Raw genomic sequence first — 17,241 nt, forward strand, 5'->3', positions numbered from 1 at the left:
ATTAGCTATCCCCAAGCTATCCCCAATCCCAAGACTCAGACAATAAACCTATGAAGGATCACTAAATATTTGCAGTACCTACATACATTGTTTGATGAATGTTAGATGTTCTTCAACTAAATTGAGGAAATTTACAGTGCAATCCTAACATCACTTCCTAGAAGTAAGACCCACTGAATAGGTCTATGTAGGATTCCAAGTACCTATTTAGGATTGCTTGCCATCACTCTCATCATCGGTTCCTTTCAGATAAATGCTAAACAATGACCTATGCAGTCTTTGCATTCTGAACACATGTAGAGCCAAATCTTTCAACAAAACTGCAGTTTAATTTCAGAAAGTGTTAAAATATATTGTACATCAATTTCTGACATACTACGTTAGTATACACAAATGATGGTCTCTTGAAACTGTATTTATGAAATGTACATTTTAATTTAAATACTCAGTATACACTGCACTTAATCTGCATGTTGCATTTATTAAATACATTAAAATCTGCAATGTAACAAAACGTTTTCTGCATACGAAATTCAAAACACCATTTTAAATGAACAAAAGATGGCTCACTTCATTTTTTTTTTTAGACTAGTGCATAACACACCAGCTCAGCTCCACCAACACTAGCTGTTCTTTCTTTTTATTTGACATTGTTCACAGACTATTACATATCACAATAAGAGTGCTGGATAAAACATGAGGTACGAAAGTGGTTCAAAGGTTATAGGTCATGCAGATCATGCTAGACAGCAAAGAAAAATGTGAATGAGAACACTAAATAAAAATACATAAAGAATGTGCATTATAAAATAAAAACTCAATTACACAGCTTTGCTTCTTTGGTTACAAAGTAGGTTGAACAATTTCACAGCTTTTTATTCCCACCCAAAAAGAAATCATACGAAATGTCAAAAAGCAGAAGGAATCATGGCAATTTCTCTATTAGAAAGTAGAAACAGAAATGAGCAAAGTTTTCTTCATCAAAATAGCCCATCAATTATTATATCACAATGACTGGTGACTACCTGTACAGATGCACTATGGTCTTCATACTTACACTATACAAAAATTTACATTCAAGCTGGGTCTTAACTACTGAAAATAAATACCAAAAGGTAAATTGCCATTAGTGTTAGAAATATGCCAGGATTCTTTTGTTCAATTATTGCCTAAACGTTTTATCTATTAAACTCAATCCTGTCTATCATTTTTGCTGATACTTACATTTATTTTAAAAAAAATTAAAAGTTCTGTGACATTGTTCATGTACATTATGAATAGCAGCCCTGTAATAAATAAAACACAAATAAATGAAACTAATGTAGGCAAATGTTATTTGTAATTGAAAGAACAGTGGCTCTAAAGATGAGTTGTTACTATGTGGAAAAAGCAAGGCTCAAAGCAATCCATGAGTAATGGAAACCTTGAAGAGCCTCACCAGAGCTCTTAAAGACCCCACTCATGCGCACCAAATAAATGCAGACTTTTGCATTATAACTCCTTCTACCATTTCCCTTGTGCACTGATGGCATAATTGGACACCAACTGTGCGGTATGACATCTCAGTGAGGGAAAGATCTTGTAGAATGATTGTCTAATACTGAAAAGGCCAAAACACACAACTGAAGCATGGCTACTTGCTTTCATATAAAGTGGAAAGAACACCAGTGGCGCACAAGGACAGACTGCTTTCAGTTTCTTAACGAGGCAAGAAAGCTTTATGCTGAGGAGACATTCGGCTGCTGCGGAGGTTGCGTTGGCTGCGGAGGCTGTGCTATCACTGTTTGCTGTTGAGAAGTGCTACTAGGGTTGGCCTGTTGGGTTGAGAGTTGGGATAACTGATCATTGTTTGAGAGAGATTTTAACAGTGCATTTTCTCGTTCAAGTAAAGAGTTTCTTTCAACTAATTCTTTTATTTGTTCCTTCAGTACTTCCACTTCTTCTCTGACAGCATACATCAAATGGCTTTTCACCAAATCCTGTAAATGGCAAATCAGTTGTTAGACTTTGTTCCGGATTCTTGCTTTAGTCAAAATTCCTGGTTATAACTTTATTGTCAATTAAATGCAGATTCTAGTATTGCAAATAAAATTTAAAATGTCTAGAACTCAAAACATAAGTTTAACTACAGAAGTCTGGCATGGCCTATAATTGTTATGAATTCTAAATAGTTCTGAAACTATTATACAAACACTACTTTGATAAGATTCTGGTAGGTCTCAGAAAGTGAGAATCCCTTAACTACTGGCATTAGGGGTTCCATGCTACTTAACATCTACATGAAATGAATCACCTAGAAATCTTAATTACAGAATAATCAACATGTGGACAACATTAAGTTTTTTCTTCCCCTTGCACTTGACTCCAGAAAAGTGGTGGAACCTCTGTAGCAGTAGCTGGAGTCAGTAAAGGGTTGGGTGTAGGGAAAAAAGGTAGAAACAAAGTGCTGTTAGTCAATAAAGAAATGCATACAGGAAGCTCAGCTAGCAATTTTTAGGTTTGCTGTACATACTTCTGTATAGGGTTTTTTGATAGGGCTGCACCTTTTGCCAGCTTTGGCTACTTTGCTAGAGGGAGTGGCTCTAGTTATGGTCACATGTCTTCAAATTCAGATTAAAATACATAACATAGTCCATTTGATGCTGCCCTTAAAAATGTCTCGAAACTACAACTGATACAAAATTCAGCAGGAAGGTTACCAATGGGAGCTCATCAAGGAAAGCTCTTAAGCTCAGTGTGATATCAGTTTCACTGGTTGTCAATTTGTTCTGAGGTCCAATTCAAAGCCTAAATGGCTTGGAAATAGGGTATCTGAGGGCCCGCAGTGTGTCCAATTCCAACCTCAAACTGGTGGGCACATGGGGCTTTGATTTTTAAGACATTGTGCCCATACTTATCCATCCTATGCAGCTTTCCTGGGTCCCCTCTTCATGTTTTGACGCTGTACTGAAATATTTTTATTCTGAATGGCATTTGGCTGGTGACTAAACTACTGGCTATTCACACGGTGACTGGTTTTTATTAGTTATTTTTTAATTGTCTGTTGCTTTTAGTTGTCTTTTCAGCCTCAACATACTCCAGTAAGATAGATCAGGCTGAGTGACTGGGGGTTGCCCAAGGCCATGAAGCCAGCTTCATGGGCAATATAGGGAGCAAACATGTTTTTTGTGTCATGTAAGCAGTGCCAAACACAGAAACATCTAAACTGGAAAATGGGTTCTTCTTTCTCACATGCTGTTAATGCGTGGTCAAAACGTCCAGAAGTACGCACAGGAAACCTAAAAATTGCCAGCTGAGCTTCCCATCTTCACTAACCTGAAGCTTTGGTTCTCTCATTTTGTGAGGCTTTGTGAAAAAAAGTTTGACGGCCTGTGCCGCAGACAAGGTCTGTTTTCTGTTTTATACAAACTTTCCTCAATACGGAGGACACTGAGAGATCTCTGTCTTTTGGTGCTACACCTCTGAAGATGCCAGCCACAGCTGCTGGCGAAACGTCAGGAACTACAATGCGAAGACCACGGCAATACAGCCCGGAAAACCCACAACAACCATCGTTCTCCGGCCGTGAAAGCCTTCGACAATACATTTCCTCAATACTATTTAGAGTGATTGTTGGCTGCCTCTACAGTCACCCCTAAATTTGCCATAGTGTTTGCTTGTGTACAGCTTGGAATGCTGTACATTCTTTATGATTATGCATGAATAACACTTTTGTCTGCTCTTATTTGTTGGAGTGATGCAGAGGTTAACTGAGCTAGGACTCTGGGAACTAATCCACTTGCACCGCGGGACTCCCCAGCAGCTTTGTGTTACAATACCTGTCCATAAATACTAATTAAAAATATGGGATTGGCTAGTCCTGTGAACCTGAAAGTTCAAGCCACAGATCTGTTGTTCAAGACAATGCATTGAGTAATTTAAACAGACTGAAGCTGTTTTCAGTGCTCTTAAGGAACTTTATATCAATATGAATATACTGATATGCCAAAGACAATGGATTGAATCCTATCTTCTCTCCCTTCTTCTTTCCTGGATGGGGAATTAGGTGAAATTCCTCACCACCATCCCTTGGGTGAGCAGAATAAGCTCAGTTCCAAGATTTGCTCCACTAGTGCAGAACTCTAAGGAAGGGCTTCCATGAACTCCTTCTATTTGGAGTTAGGATCCATCCAGCCCACAGATTGCAACCAATCAACTGTGAAACCCAGTAAGCCATATCAGTTAATAACAAATATTCAACTAGTCTATGGAATATGCATGATTCTACTCTTTTGAGGTGTTAATCCAGCCAACATGTACTTGTATATTAGTGTGAAGACACATGCCATCCACTATCTAACCTTAGTATTTTCACAATTCTTTAAAATGCTAAGAACTTATACTCTAAACTCCAACAGCAGGATGAAAACAGCTTGATAATGTAATAGGCATTCATCTTCTGTAACCCAAGAACCTTAAAGATGTAATGTTTTCAAAGAGCATGATTTTAAAATCCAAAGTGTTGAATATCTAACTCATCTCAGACAATCTTAACAAACAAAACGACAAGGTGTTTGTTTATGCTGCTCTAAAGTAATAGCATTTCTCAACTGCTTCTGTGCAAGCTAAAATATTCAGAAGCTGGTGTTATATGCATTAAGTTTGCTGCAATATTTTACCAGTTTGTGTACACATTTTTCACTGCATGAACATACTGGAGTCCAGCAATTCATCTTTAAAACCATCACATTACACTCATAATGAAACTGCTTACATGGCACTGCACAAGGACAAAGTATTGGCAAGTGGAGGCTGATACTATCCATGTTCACTGAGCACATCATGCCCTAGTGTTCTAGTGCAAACTGGTGGCTGTTCTCCAAAGCACCGGGCTGCACAAATTATTACTTTCTAGTAAATCTTCCTTATGATATAGCCTTACAACCCGTGCGTGTACCTTGGGTGAAGATGAAAGTAGCAGGCTAAACAATCAGTAGAGTTGTAAGAATCAATAGTTTAGTTCAACTAATGTAATACTATATTCTGCATTGTTTAACATGTCACGTTTAATGCCTATGCTTTGTTCAGATGATAGTGTTGTTTCAAAATTTCTGCAATTCCTAGTCCTATTATGCTGCTTATTAGATGTGTCATCCTATTGACTGCATTGACTTACATTGGATAATCCACCTTGAGTCTCGGTGAGAAAGGTGGACTATAAATAATGTAAATAAAATAAATTAAAGAAAAATAATTTTCCTACTTACCATTGCCTGTTCTATTTTGTTGTCAATGGCTACAACACTCGCACCAGATGCACTGTTTTGAAGACAGAGAGAAAGAACACATGTATATAAATTGCAGTGACTGCTGGAATGCTGTCAAAATGATCAGAGGCATTTGAGGATTCAATGAGTTTCTCATATAACAAACTTGTGACACAGGCCAGTAATGTCTCTATATACTCAAGAACAAGCTAGTGAGAATTGTATCTTCAGATCATAACTTGACAAAAGTTAAATATGCCCAAGCCTCAATGAAATCAAATGGAATTTAGTGCTTAAATGAGTGAAACTAAGGCCTGTTCAACACCTGCAGAAAAGTGAGATGGAAGAATTCTTGCACAATGGACCGTACCAACACAGGCTACCACAAGGATGATCATTTTTTTTAGTATTCTTGTGAATGTAAATCTCTACCATTTAGAAAAACGGGCTTGGTTAGAACTTAACTCCTTGATGTGCTAGTTCTTTATCCACAGGGAGCTTTTCATGCAGGGGAACACTTAAAAATTTCTGCCACTTGCAACCTGAAGCAGTACAATCAATTCTACTACCTCAGGGTTCTAGTAAATTACACTGAATGTGCAGACCAGGCCTCAGAGACACTGTAAATTCTTTCCAGATTGGGCCCAAAGTTAGTATATGCAATCTTTGGCCCTTGTTTAAGCAATGCACACACTTATTAATCACAGTACAAGGAGACAAATAATGCTACAGCAGCTGTCAGCATTATTAAGGTGCAACTGAAGTAATTCATAGCCAAAGCAACCACTCAGTTCCTTCTACGAGTGTGACATTTTGCTGCAAGTTTATTTTGTCCAGTGTGACAACCTATATACAAATAACACAGCCGTTATTCAACATGGCAGTAGTAAGTAATCAGTTTTGTTCACTATAGAAGTCATTGTTATTTCCCTCAGTAAAAATACATTGTAAGCAGAGTACTGTAATTTGGATAATCCTACCTCCCTTCACCCCAGTATAACATACATACAAATAAATTTAGCAAGCTAGTGCTGAGGTTTCATGGTGATAACTACCTGGCTGTTAACAGAAGAGCATTTAGGACTACTTTTGAAGTATAATACCAACACTACGATTCAGTCAAAATTAAATACCTATAAACCCCACTGAAGACTGTGGAAGAGTTCCACAAACACTTTTATTTTAGCTTGGTTTTAACTGTTGTAATGTGTTTTTGTTTGGTTCCAATGTTTTTTAACATGTGTTTTTATTAAGTATGTTTTTAATCTGTTAGCTGCCTTGGTGGCCCTGATCAGGGCAAAAAGGCAGGTATACATTTTCTAAATAAATAGATTAGCAGTGCAATGCTATGCATTGTCCAATCTAAGCTTTGTCTCTGGACTCAGACTGGAATAACTCTCCATAGACTACTCTGTAAATCTCTCACATTGAAATCAGTGGGGTTTTAGAATGCTTAAGCGTGCCCTGGGACCTCAATCCAGTAAATTCCAAAACATGCCAGATTTAGAGGAGTGCTGCATCCAATTTCAGATTATTCAATCCTGATTAGTTGGTTTATTAAGCAATTTCCCCCCAAAGACCCCATTCCACAAATCTGCTTGCCAACTTGTCAATGACATGCATGTTCTGTTACCCTAGGCAATGTGGGAGCAGCAGCACATGCAGTCGCTGCTGATAGGAGCAAAGGCAAACAAGGCAGGCTGATTGCTGGGGCAACAGAAGCAGAACTGGGGAAAGACCCATGTCCCCCCCCCCCAAGGCACAGAGCAAAAGGAGAGAATGCAGCCTGCCTGCCTCTCCTTTACTTACTTCTACCTCAAGGAGGTTGGTTACCCTTTGCTGGCCCACAAGTGATGGAATACAGTAGAAAGCAGTGGCAGGAGTCCCGGTTTGAGACAACATGAAATAGGTGCAGATGATGAGGACAAAAATGGAAGAGCAATAGATCTGCAAAGGGATGTGTGAAAGAAATGTTCCTGGCTTCCTGTCATCCATTTCCCTTAATTTGGGGGCAGGAATACCAATCTCCACCCATTTCAAATGCAATTATATTGGTGGCTTCTATTTCCCACAATTTCCTGTTTTCGTTCCCTGAAGGCCCCCATAGCCATTCCCCTTTTATTGTGTCTTTCTCTCCTTCCCACCTACCAGACAACCTACCTTTATCTGAGCCCCAGTCTTCAGCCTTCCCTCCCTCTGGCATCCTTTCACTGGGAATACTTTGGGTGATTCCTGCTGGGCGAGACTCAATTGTGTGATGACAGCTGCTGGGCCATGCCCAGTTACACAATGGGGAAGCTGCAGGGGCTTGTAGGGGGGACTGAGCGTCCCCTCCCCAGACAATTTCCTCGTCTCCTGGCAGCTCCTATATTCTCATCTTTCCCTGCTTCTTTGTCTCCTTCCAACCTAATACCTTTTTATTTGCTCCCCATCTTCACCTATATTTATTATTTATTTACTTCATTTATACCCCGCCTTTCTCCACAATGAAAACCCAAAGCAGTTTATATAATTCTCTTCCATTTTATTTTCACAGCCCTTTGAGGGAGGTTAGGCAGAGTGTACGTGATCAGCCCAGTGAGCTTCCCTGGTTCAATGAGGATTTGAACCTGGGTTTCCCAGATCTTAGTCTGAACCTCTAACTGCTATACAACACTGGCTTTCGTTGAACAGTAGCAAGCAGTCAGGCCTGAGTGAATGTCATGCAAGTTGTATAGTATAAATTGCCCAGTGGCTGCTGCTAGGCCTGGTCCCAATAAGTCCTCCCTTAAAGGCCAAAACAAACCTAGAAAGGGCCTTGCCCTCCATCTTTTACTGACAGAAACCAAACTCCAAGCTGCTGATACTATTATGGTTACCTAGCAACAGCCTCTGAGGGTATTTCTTTCTTAAAGCTACAGAGGTTGCTTCTATTATCTGAGGGATAATAGAATGTATTTTTTAAAAGATTTATTTTCTGTAAACCTCGGGCATTTCTTAGGTTTGTAGAAAGATGTTTTGTGTCTGTTCATGGCTCCAATCTCTGGATTTAAGTAACCAGATTTGGTCATGTTGACTTAATGGATGTGTATTGCTTTTTGGAGCTCAGGCAAGGTGCCAGAAGACTGGAGGCAGGCAACTGTTGTCCTCATCTTCAAGAAGGAGAAAAAGGAGGATCCAGGTAACTACTGACCCATCAGCCTGACATCTATACCTGGAAAAGTCTTAGAACAAATCATCAAACAGTCAGTCCTTGAGCATTTAGAAAGGATAGGTTTCTAAATGCTAGCATAGGTTTCTCAAGAACAAGTCATGTCAGACTAACCATATCTCTTTCTTTGAGAAAGTTACAACCTTGCTGGATCAGGCGAATGCTGTAGACATCGTTTATCCCAATTTCAGTAAGGCTTTCGATAAGGTTCTGCATAATATCCTTGTTAACAAGTTGGTAAAATGTGGTTTGAATCCTATTACTATTAAGTGGATCAGTGGATCTGTAACTTGCTGACAGATCACACCCAAAGAGTGCTAGTTAATGGCTCCTCATCCTCTTGGAGAAGAGTGACAAGTGGAGTTCCTCAGGGATCAGACCTGTTTTGTTCAACATTTTTATAAATGATTTGGATGAAGGAATAGAGGGAATGCTTATTGAATTTGCAGATGATACTAAATTGGGAGGGGTAGCAAATATGGTCGAAGACAGATTACGGATGCAGGATGATCTTGATAGGCTGGAAAACTTGGCTAAAACAAGTAAAATGAATTTCAACAGAAATAAATGCAAAATTCTGCATTTAGGAAGGAAAAATAAAATGCATAATTAAAGGATGGGGGAGACTTGTCTTGGCAGTAGTATGTGTGAAAAGGATCTAGGGGTCTTAGTAGACCATACACTGAACATGAGTCAGCAGTGTGATATGGTAGCTAAAAAGCCAAATGCGGTTTGGGGCTATATAAACAGAAGCACAGGGTCCAGATCACAAGAAGTGATATTGTTCTACTCTGCTCTGGTTAGACCTCGCCTAGAGTATTGTGTTCAGTTTTGGGCACCACAATTTAAGAGGGATATAGACAAACTGGAACATGTCCAGACACGACATAGTGAGGGGTCTGGAGACCAAGTCCTATGAGGAAAGGTTGAAGGAGCTTGGAATGTTTAGCCTGGAGAGAAGATGACTGAGAGGTGATATGATAACTATTTTCAAGTACCTGAAAGGCTGTCATATAGAGCATGGCGCAGAGTTGTTTTCTGCTGCCCCAGAAGGTTGGACCAGAACCAACGGCTTGAAATTAAATCAAAAGAGCTTTCGGCTAAACATTAGGAAGAACTTCCTGACAGTTAGAGCAGTCTCTCAGTGGAATATGCTTCCCTGGGAGGTGGTGGGCTCTCCTTCTTTGGAAGTTTTTAAGCAGAGGCTAGATGGCCATCTGACAGCAATGCTGATTCTGTGAACCTGGGCAGATCATGAGAGGGAGGGCAGAATGCGTTACATCAGTGCTTAGTTCTCATGGCCTTCTTACATGCCCAGGGTAATGCCGATCACCACCTTGGGGTCAGGTAGCAATTTTCCACAGGCAATTTGGCCAGGGATCCAGGAGGTGTTGCCATTTTCTGGGCATGGAGCAGGGGTCACTGGGGTAGTGGGGGGGGGGGTAGTTGTGAATTTCATGCATTATGCAGGGAGTTGGACTAGATCCCTTCCAATCCTATGATTCTATTCCAAAGCATATGATGAAGCTCTGACTCATCAATGATTATAGAATTCTTCTCTTTCTCATCAATGATTATGACTGGAAAAAGAAGTCTTTATTTTGCTGCTACATGACTAACATGGCTATCTATCCGGAATTGCCATTGTACTAGTGAAAGTGTCATAATGGCAGCAAAATATAACATTTGGATTGACCCCGAATGTTCAGCTCAAACAAGCTGCTCTTATTCTGAAGTAGGGAGAATCCACCCTTATTTTCCCCCAGTGAAATTCAACCCATTATAATTTTCAGGTTAGCTTTCATTAGGTTACTCCTTCTCCTACTTTAGCTTGCAAGCAAAACACTATTGGATTATATCACTACAGAGCATGATTCAACATTGAGAACTTATTTCTTCTTCCAAGTTTGCCAATGCAAATAAACAGTGCTCTACAGTTCTTAACACATCAAGCATTTTCAGTAGACTCTCATTTTTGCACAGTACAGGAACGACAAGATGCATTTACTATACAAGTCATTACTGGTTAAAGAGTTGAGCCAAACGACTCAGGTTCCACTAAGTTATGACCCTTCTTCCAATCAGTGGAAGACAATCCTTGTATCCAAACCAATTAAATTAATTCATATCTTAATACAATTTCTATTATTATTATTTTCTTCATGTAAAACCACGGAGAAGTTTGATAACATGCATAAGATTAGTGTTGCTAAACTACTTCAACAATAGATATTTAAAGGCAATGATTAAATAAGGAATAACAAGAGCTAAGTGCATCCTCTGACACAAACACTGTAAGCTTTAAAATAGCTTTCTATGGGCTAGATCCAAAGGTGCCCTTCTGTATGCAAATAGTACCTTTTATTCTCAGTGAGGCAGTCTCATAATTCATGCTAGGGCATTGTGAGAGAAAAGTGAAACTAAATTAATAGACTTACTTTGGCTTGCACAATATCTTATAGAAGTATGAGATCACTTTTAATTGACTGAAGTGATTCTTAAAGAGCTAACTAGAAATGCCAGCATTTTAAAGCTCTTTTCAGTAAACGTAGATGTTAAACACCAGTCCATTTCATATAACTCAAGAACATAATTCTATAGTACAAAAGCAAGTTTCAAAATTATCAAAAGGAACTTGCATGCTGGGGGTGGGGTGGGGTTGCGCAGGTCCCTGGCATTTCTTCCTTGAATCAGACACACACATGAAGCTGCCTTATAATGAGTCAGACCACTGGCTTAGGACAGCAGCAGAACTGATGGTCACGACGCAAAGGTCTAAAGCATGCAGAATTAGTTGCAGAGTTCACTGGTTCCTAGCCAAGGATTAAGCAATACATGCCTAGTTGGTAGTTCAGTAAGCTCCCTTGTCCCAACTTAACTTGCAAGTGAAGCAATCATTGAAACCAATTTCACTTTTTAATCTACTACTCTCCTTAAGGTATATTCAAATGCATCACAGACACACTGTATTTAGGACTGCTCAAAACATATCAATATATTTATTTTGTGCTTACGCATTTAGACAGGAGACAACTAAAGAAAATTAAGTTTGTGATGTTACTAACATTTCTTAAGACAAGCAAAGCGCATGTAAAAACCCAGTGAACTGTTACAATAGTGCGGGTTTGATCAGAGGTCCTCATGTGTTCCCCATAACAGATGTAATGCTTAAAAATTAAATCCTTTCCTCTGAGCCGCTGGTATTTATTTTGGACCTCTCTGCAAGGATTTTTCGTCATTAATATAACACCAATCCTCAAGTCCATACAACATGTCTAGCCACTTACACTTCAGATAGGAGCAATACTAGGACCTGTTGAATCTGCATAGCAGCATGAATACTGTTTGAACAAATTCACCAATGCCATAACGTTACTGCAATCAGATTCTTAGCCTCCATATTCTACCTTTAATGTGGAATCTACAGATGTACCAGCAACACTGCATGTTTAAAATAGAATTTTTATGAGCAAACAACAAAATATGGGGTTCTATTTTTAGTAAGCATTCTGAAAGAGGTCAATGTGCATCTGGAAGCTAAAATGTAAACAGTTTTACCTCTTAAGAAGAACCAATAAAGGAAACCACCTTTTATGTTTAAGCGTTTTTGTAACCTTTCCAGAACTTCTACAAGAGCAGCCTCTTGTGTGATTGAATAAACAGTATCAGCAAGATATTTGCATTCATAAGTATTTCAGATGTACAAATTTTCATATTTTCAGCTATCCTTCCTAGATATCTCAACTTCATACCCCTTATATATATAAAAAAACATTCCTCAGATATTCTAGGAACCTTGAGTATCAACAGCTGGCTCATTTGACTGAACTGGGCTTCCAAGGTAGCTTAACAGAGAGGAACAAGATAATACTGAATATGTTTTTCCAGGTTATCCTGAAGTCCTCATTTAAGTACATACTGGTGAGAGAGATTGGGAGCATGCTGGTGTAAACCTTTTTAGCATATTTATGAAGTAAAGTTCTTAAAAAGGAGTTCATGAGTATCACCATCTTAAAACAGTGCTGTAGGATTCAAGAATGCATATATATTCAATTAAACAGCCAATTAAATAGTCACACTACTAAACCATTACTAAACCTATCACAAATTTAACTGGGGTTTTCACAACAATTTTCTATCCATTATTTGTATTCATCTTCAGAAAGTATTTTTAAAAGTGACATACACATCCAATGCAAATTCCACCACAACCTGAACTGACAGGAGAAAAATGCCAAACATGGATTTCAGATAGCCACTTTAGGTACACAGGACCTCCCCCCACCCCACAGCCATGCAACTAGTTCCTTGTGGTTAAAGGGGCTTTGTGTATGTGTTTCTGGAAAAGCAGCTCCTCGTGCAAGAGGGTAAACCAGTTTTAAAGTTCAGAAGGACTCTGAAAAGCAGAATTCTGATATGGCTCAAGGGCCCAGCTGCCATTCAAAGACAAAGGGTTTTTCCCCTCCAAATCACAAGTCATTGGGCATGTTTAGAGTAGCACTTTGGATCTGAGCCACATCAGCAAAAACTGCACAGTTCTTGAGGAGTGTAGGCATTCAACTTCTCGTTTTGCCCTTATCAGAATACAAATGACTATTTTCTACACTGTTTACACTTGTCCAACACTCTCAGTTTTTCAAATTTGCCTTTTATTTAGGCATTTGGTTAAAATGAAGTCAATCCTTAAATACAGTTGGCACTTAAGTAGTCTTATCAAGTGGCTTCTATATGGCGGTCCAGAAGTACTTTCTGGTGGACAAAATGCTAAGATATACATTAATGCCACACTAGTTAGGAACAGGGAACTTAAAGCAACCCCACTCTCCATCCCATTGTAGAGTACTGAAAAGGAGAACTAAGCATACCTAAAATAAAGAGCAAGATGAGAACAATGGGGGAAAGGACAATATTTTGTCAACAAAAATGTTCTTGAAGATAAGATTTCCCATTTAACAAGGGCCTAGCTCAGAAGTCCCTCACAAGATTTCCACTGCAGCAAGAAACTGAGCATGTAAAGCCTGCACCAAAAAATCCTTTCAATTTAGCCCTAGAAGTTATCTGAATTGCTTCTACTCATAATCAAATTCCCAGTGTTTCACACAGAGACCATAAAGCCACCAAGAAGTCATACTGGGGGCTTTTCACAGTTTAAGTCTTGCAGACTTTTTGGATGGGACTACCTTGCTGTTAGCCAGTATTTTTTCCAAAACAATTCCCACAACCTAAAATTTTACAGTGTTTCCCAGCTGCCTTTCCTCCCCCCACCCCCCACCCCCTGATAAGTTACTTAAAAACATGGGGCTAATTCACACACTATGGAATACACAAGTCAGGTCTGGGATCCCCTCACTGTGTCAGACATCGTAAGCCTGATAGTTATGCAGGGTGGAAAATTTTCCAATGCTACAGTTTCCCGTGGAAAGTTTTCTGCTCCACATACGTAAATATAGTCTGTTTTAGCTATAGTTGCTGGGCTGTTGTGTTGGATATGAACCATGAACAAACCCTACTGCTTATACATGGCTCAGGCTTGTACATGTTGTATTTGTCTTCTTTTGCTAACTTTGTTTAAAATTTTGCTATCAATATTTAAATTATTTATTTGAAATGGAAAAATTTTGCTATTCCATTTTTTTCTGGAGAACCCACACCACTGCATACATGAGTTGCAGCTTCTCCTTAATTCCTGAATGTGTGGTATCCAATTCATACATGAAGAAGAGGTTTCAGCTTCTTTTTGTATGTGACTTCCTGGCCCGAAACAATTCTAAGGGACACTATTAGGCCCACCGGCAAAATCCTCATGTCAGAAATGGGTTCTCTCAAATAAAGCACTACCAGGACCATTGCCAGTCAGAAAAACAGTATAGGGAGGAAAGCTGAAGCTCCTTCTCCATATGCACCATGGTCCTAATCTGAATAAGGTACCATATGCATGGGAATTAGGAAAACCCACAACTCACATCAGACTGCGATAGGTCACACAGTGGTGACCCCCGACCCACCATGTATACTCTGAAGTGTGAATCAGTTTTGAAGGAGTACTTGCAACAGGGCTGGAATGTCATGAATATGGCTACACAGGTGTAAAGAAATCATTATTAAAGAGGAAAGATGTATCTAGCTCTTGCATCTTAATATTCTTGAAAACGTGAGAGCAATGCCTGTTGAAATCTCCTAAGTTAAAGCAGTGCCAAGTAACCTCTTCAGTGGCTAAGGGCAAAATATTGTATTTTCCCTTTTTCTCCCAAGACTATCAACAGTATGAAGAATAGCAAAAAATGCAGAATTAAAGTATGTTTTCTTTGAGCAGAATCATTTTCTGATCAGAGTTTTGTGTGTTAATTTTGTGCAAGATATACAAATACAGAACACGCAGCCCTGGTCCTAATCTTCAAGGGAAGAAAAGCCTACAGATATCTATCACTTTCCTTCTGCTGCAGTAACTACAGAGCTGCAGTCCTAAGACACAGTGTTCCTGTGAGAACAAGTGAAGACAAAAATGACTGGGAATGGATCCCTTACAGCACACCCTGATGAATGAAGTTAGGTCTTCAGTTGTGCATTCCCACTCAGGACCTTTCCATTCATAGCAGAAGCATTTGGGAACTTCTGTGGCATCTTTTCTAATGTACCTCTTTACTGTACCAGACCTCAGCCAAGCAGTGCCATATACTTCACATTGTGCTAGGAAAAGTGCTACATCGAGAATAGCAAAGCTGTATCAGTAACTTATGAATCTAAGACAGAACCTCAAAGTGTTCTCACCAACAATTTAGAGATTCCTTCTTCAAGGCTTTCAATGGGTACAGAATTTTCATGTACTAAAATGATTTCATAAACAACTACAATCAGGGCTTTTTTTTCAGCTGGAACGCGGTGGAACAGAGTTCCGGCCCTCCGCACCGAGCGACGCGGAGGGCCATCTAAACTCCCCTCTGTTTGGAGATCAGGGGAATGGGCCACCAGCCATGTGACCATTTTCTCCGAGAGCAACCCACTGATTTCCACCACCTCTTTTCCCAGAAAAAAAGCTCTGACTACAACTAGGAATATCTAGAAACTCTAGCATGCCAAAGATAATTCTCATGGCTGATTCAGAAGAATCCTATTCTAAACGGCTAATTTAAGTGCACAAATCCCCGTAGTAGTCACTCACAATAGATCCATAAGTTTTCCTCCTGTTCAGAATCACCTTGCGAATGCCCACTGTTTGGACCCTACAGTAGCACTGTTAGATAGCCTGCTGTTGTAAGTTCTTGCAAGATTAAGAACTGAAGCAAGACTCTCAAATGCCTTCTACAGGCCCTTAACATCACACTGAAAACTGACAGATCCTAACCTGCACAAGTAGATCTTCCCATTCTTCCTTTAAAAGTACCCAGTGTATCCTGAAAATCCTGTGCTGAAGGGTTAGAGGTCTTCAAACAAAAGGAACCATGGTGCATGGAACTACAGGAAGGAGGAAAATTGAGAGAAACCCCCCATTTGCTGCCAGTGCTCCTATTGGAGGGGTGCCCAATTTCCCCCTCTAAATGTAGCCCACGTTTTCTAAAGAGTTCCTGACGCTTAGGTGAAGGGGAGGATATATCTGAATGAATCCCTTCTGCTTTTGTAAGTTTATATCCAACCCATAATATTCAATGTCATATTAAATACAAGTAAACAATTAATTCATAAAACTTGTCTTCAAAATGCTAGTTTACTATTACCCGTACATAAAAGTACAAGGGCAAAAATCAGGATTTGAGTCCAGTGGCACCTCAAAGACCAACAAGGGATCTCTGACTCTCAAAAACTTACATCCTGAAAATCTTGTTGGTCTCTAAGGTGCCACTGGATTCAAATCCCGCTGTTCCACTGCAGACCAACACAGCTACAAACCCCAAACTGACAAAAATCTGATTACTCTCAAGACAATTTTGGGAATCTCATTATGTGCACAACTGATGAGCAAGAATAAGGCAATGTGTTTTAACTACACTCTCTTGTAAAAAGCATTTGAGAAATCTTATTTCAAAATCTGTATGCTTCTCCTCCACCTCCTGTTTTCAGTTGCTTTTAAAAGGGAAGTCCCCTGAGCCTTATGCACCTAGCAACAAATGTTCTAGCGGTGATTAGGAATAACCATGGAGACTTCCCAAAGGAAGCTTCAGTAATCATTATATTTAATTAAAAAATAGGAAACCCCCTCAATATAGCTGTTACAATTATTTTCTCAAATAGCCATAAAAGATAAATGAACATATGGGATTCTTTATGTTAGAATGGCACTATGCACATGCATGAGTTAAATCTTTTTCTTCCAGCATAAATTTGATGGCTTCTATATACTCCCAAGAAAATTGTTGATCACTAGAGAGAATACCATATCCATTTAGAAAGTGTAGATACAAGGCATTGCAGTTCAGATCTCTACAAATACTTGACAACCAACTTCTGCTCCTTGGTGTTCAAGGTACAAAATGCTGCAATATAACCAGTTTCTTAAAAATGTGCTTCACAAGTTCCATTGCAAGTGAGTATTATGGTGCTATACCACAGTGGCTTGCAAGGCTCAAATATAGTTCTGGCAGCAGTTGCAAAACATGCTCATTTTTTTATAACTGCAACTCCCTTTTCTGAAGGAATGCTGAAACATTCCTTCAAGAAATGATCTTATTATGAAGATCTGCCACTAGCTCAACCAGCTTATCGCCAACTGTTCTAGCAAATCAAGTTTCATCCTTTTCTCTTCAGATCTGTCCCTGGCACACCCTTTTTTGCAATCTGTGTTTGGTAAAAAATGGAAACCATTCTGAACTA

The 17,241-nt window shown here is 39.3% G+C and overlaps 1 protein-coding gene across 2 annotated transcripts in view; it reads right to left on the bottom strand.

Annotated features, from left to right (window-relative positions):
* Positions 1–415: 415 nt before the first annotated feature.
* Positions 416–17,241, bottom strand: part of TSC22D2 (TSC22 domain family member 2) — a 48,573-nt gene continuing 31,747 nt past the window's right edge. For both annotated transcript variants that reach the window (XM_054983644.1, XM_054983643.1), the window contains 2 exons: positions 5,247–5,298; positions 416–1,979 (listed from right to left, as the gene is read on the bottom strand). In XM_054983644.1, the coding sequence (XP_054839619.1) occupies positions 1,719–1,979; positions 5,247–5,298 (313 nt within the window). In that variant the 3' untranslated portion in view covers positions 416–1,718. The remainder of the gene's footprint in view (positions 1,980–5,246; positions 5,299–17,241) is intronic.

Source organism: Eublepharis macularius, chromosome 6 (assembly GCF_028583425.1).
Source record: "Eublepharis macularius isolate TG4126 chromosome 6, MPM_Emac_v1.0, whole genome shotgun sequence".
NCBI classification, from domain to species: domain Eukaryota; kingdom Metazoa; phylum Chordata; class Lepidosauria; order Squamata; family Eublepharidae; genus Eublepharis; species Eublepharis macularius.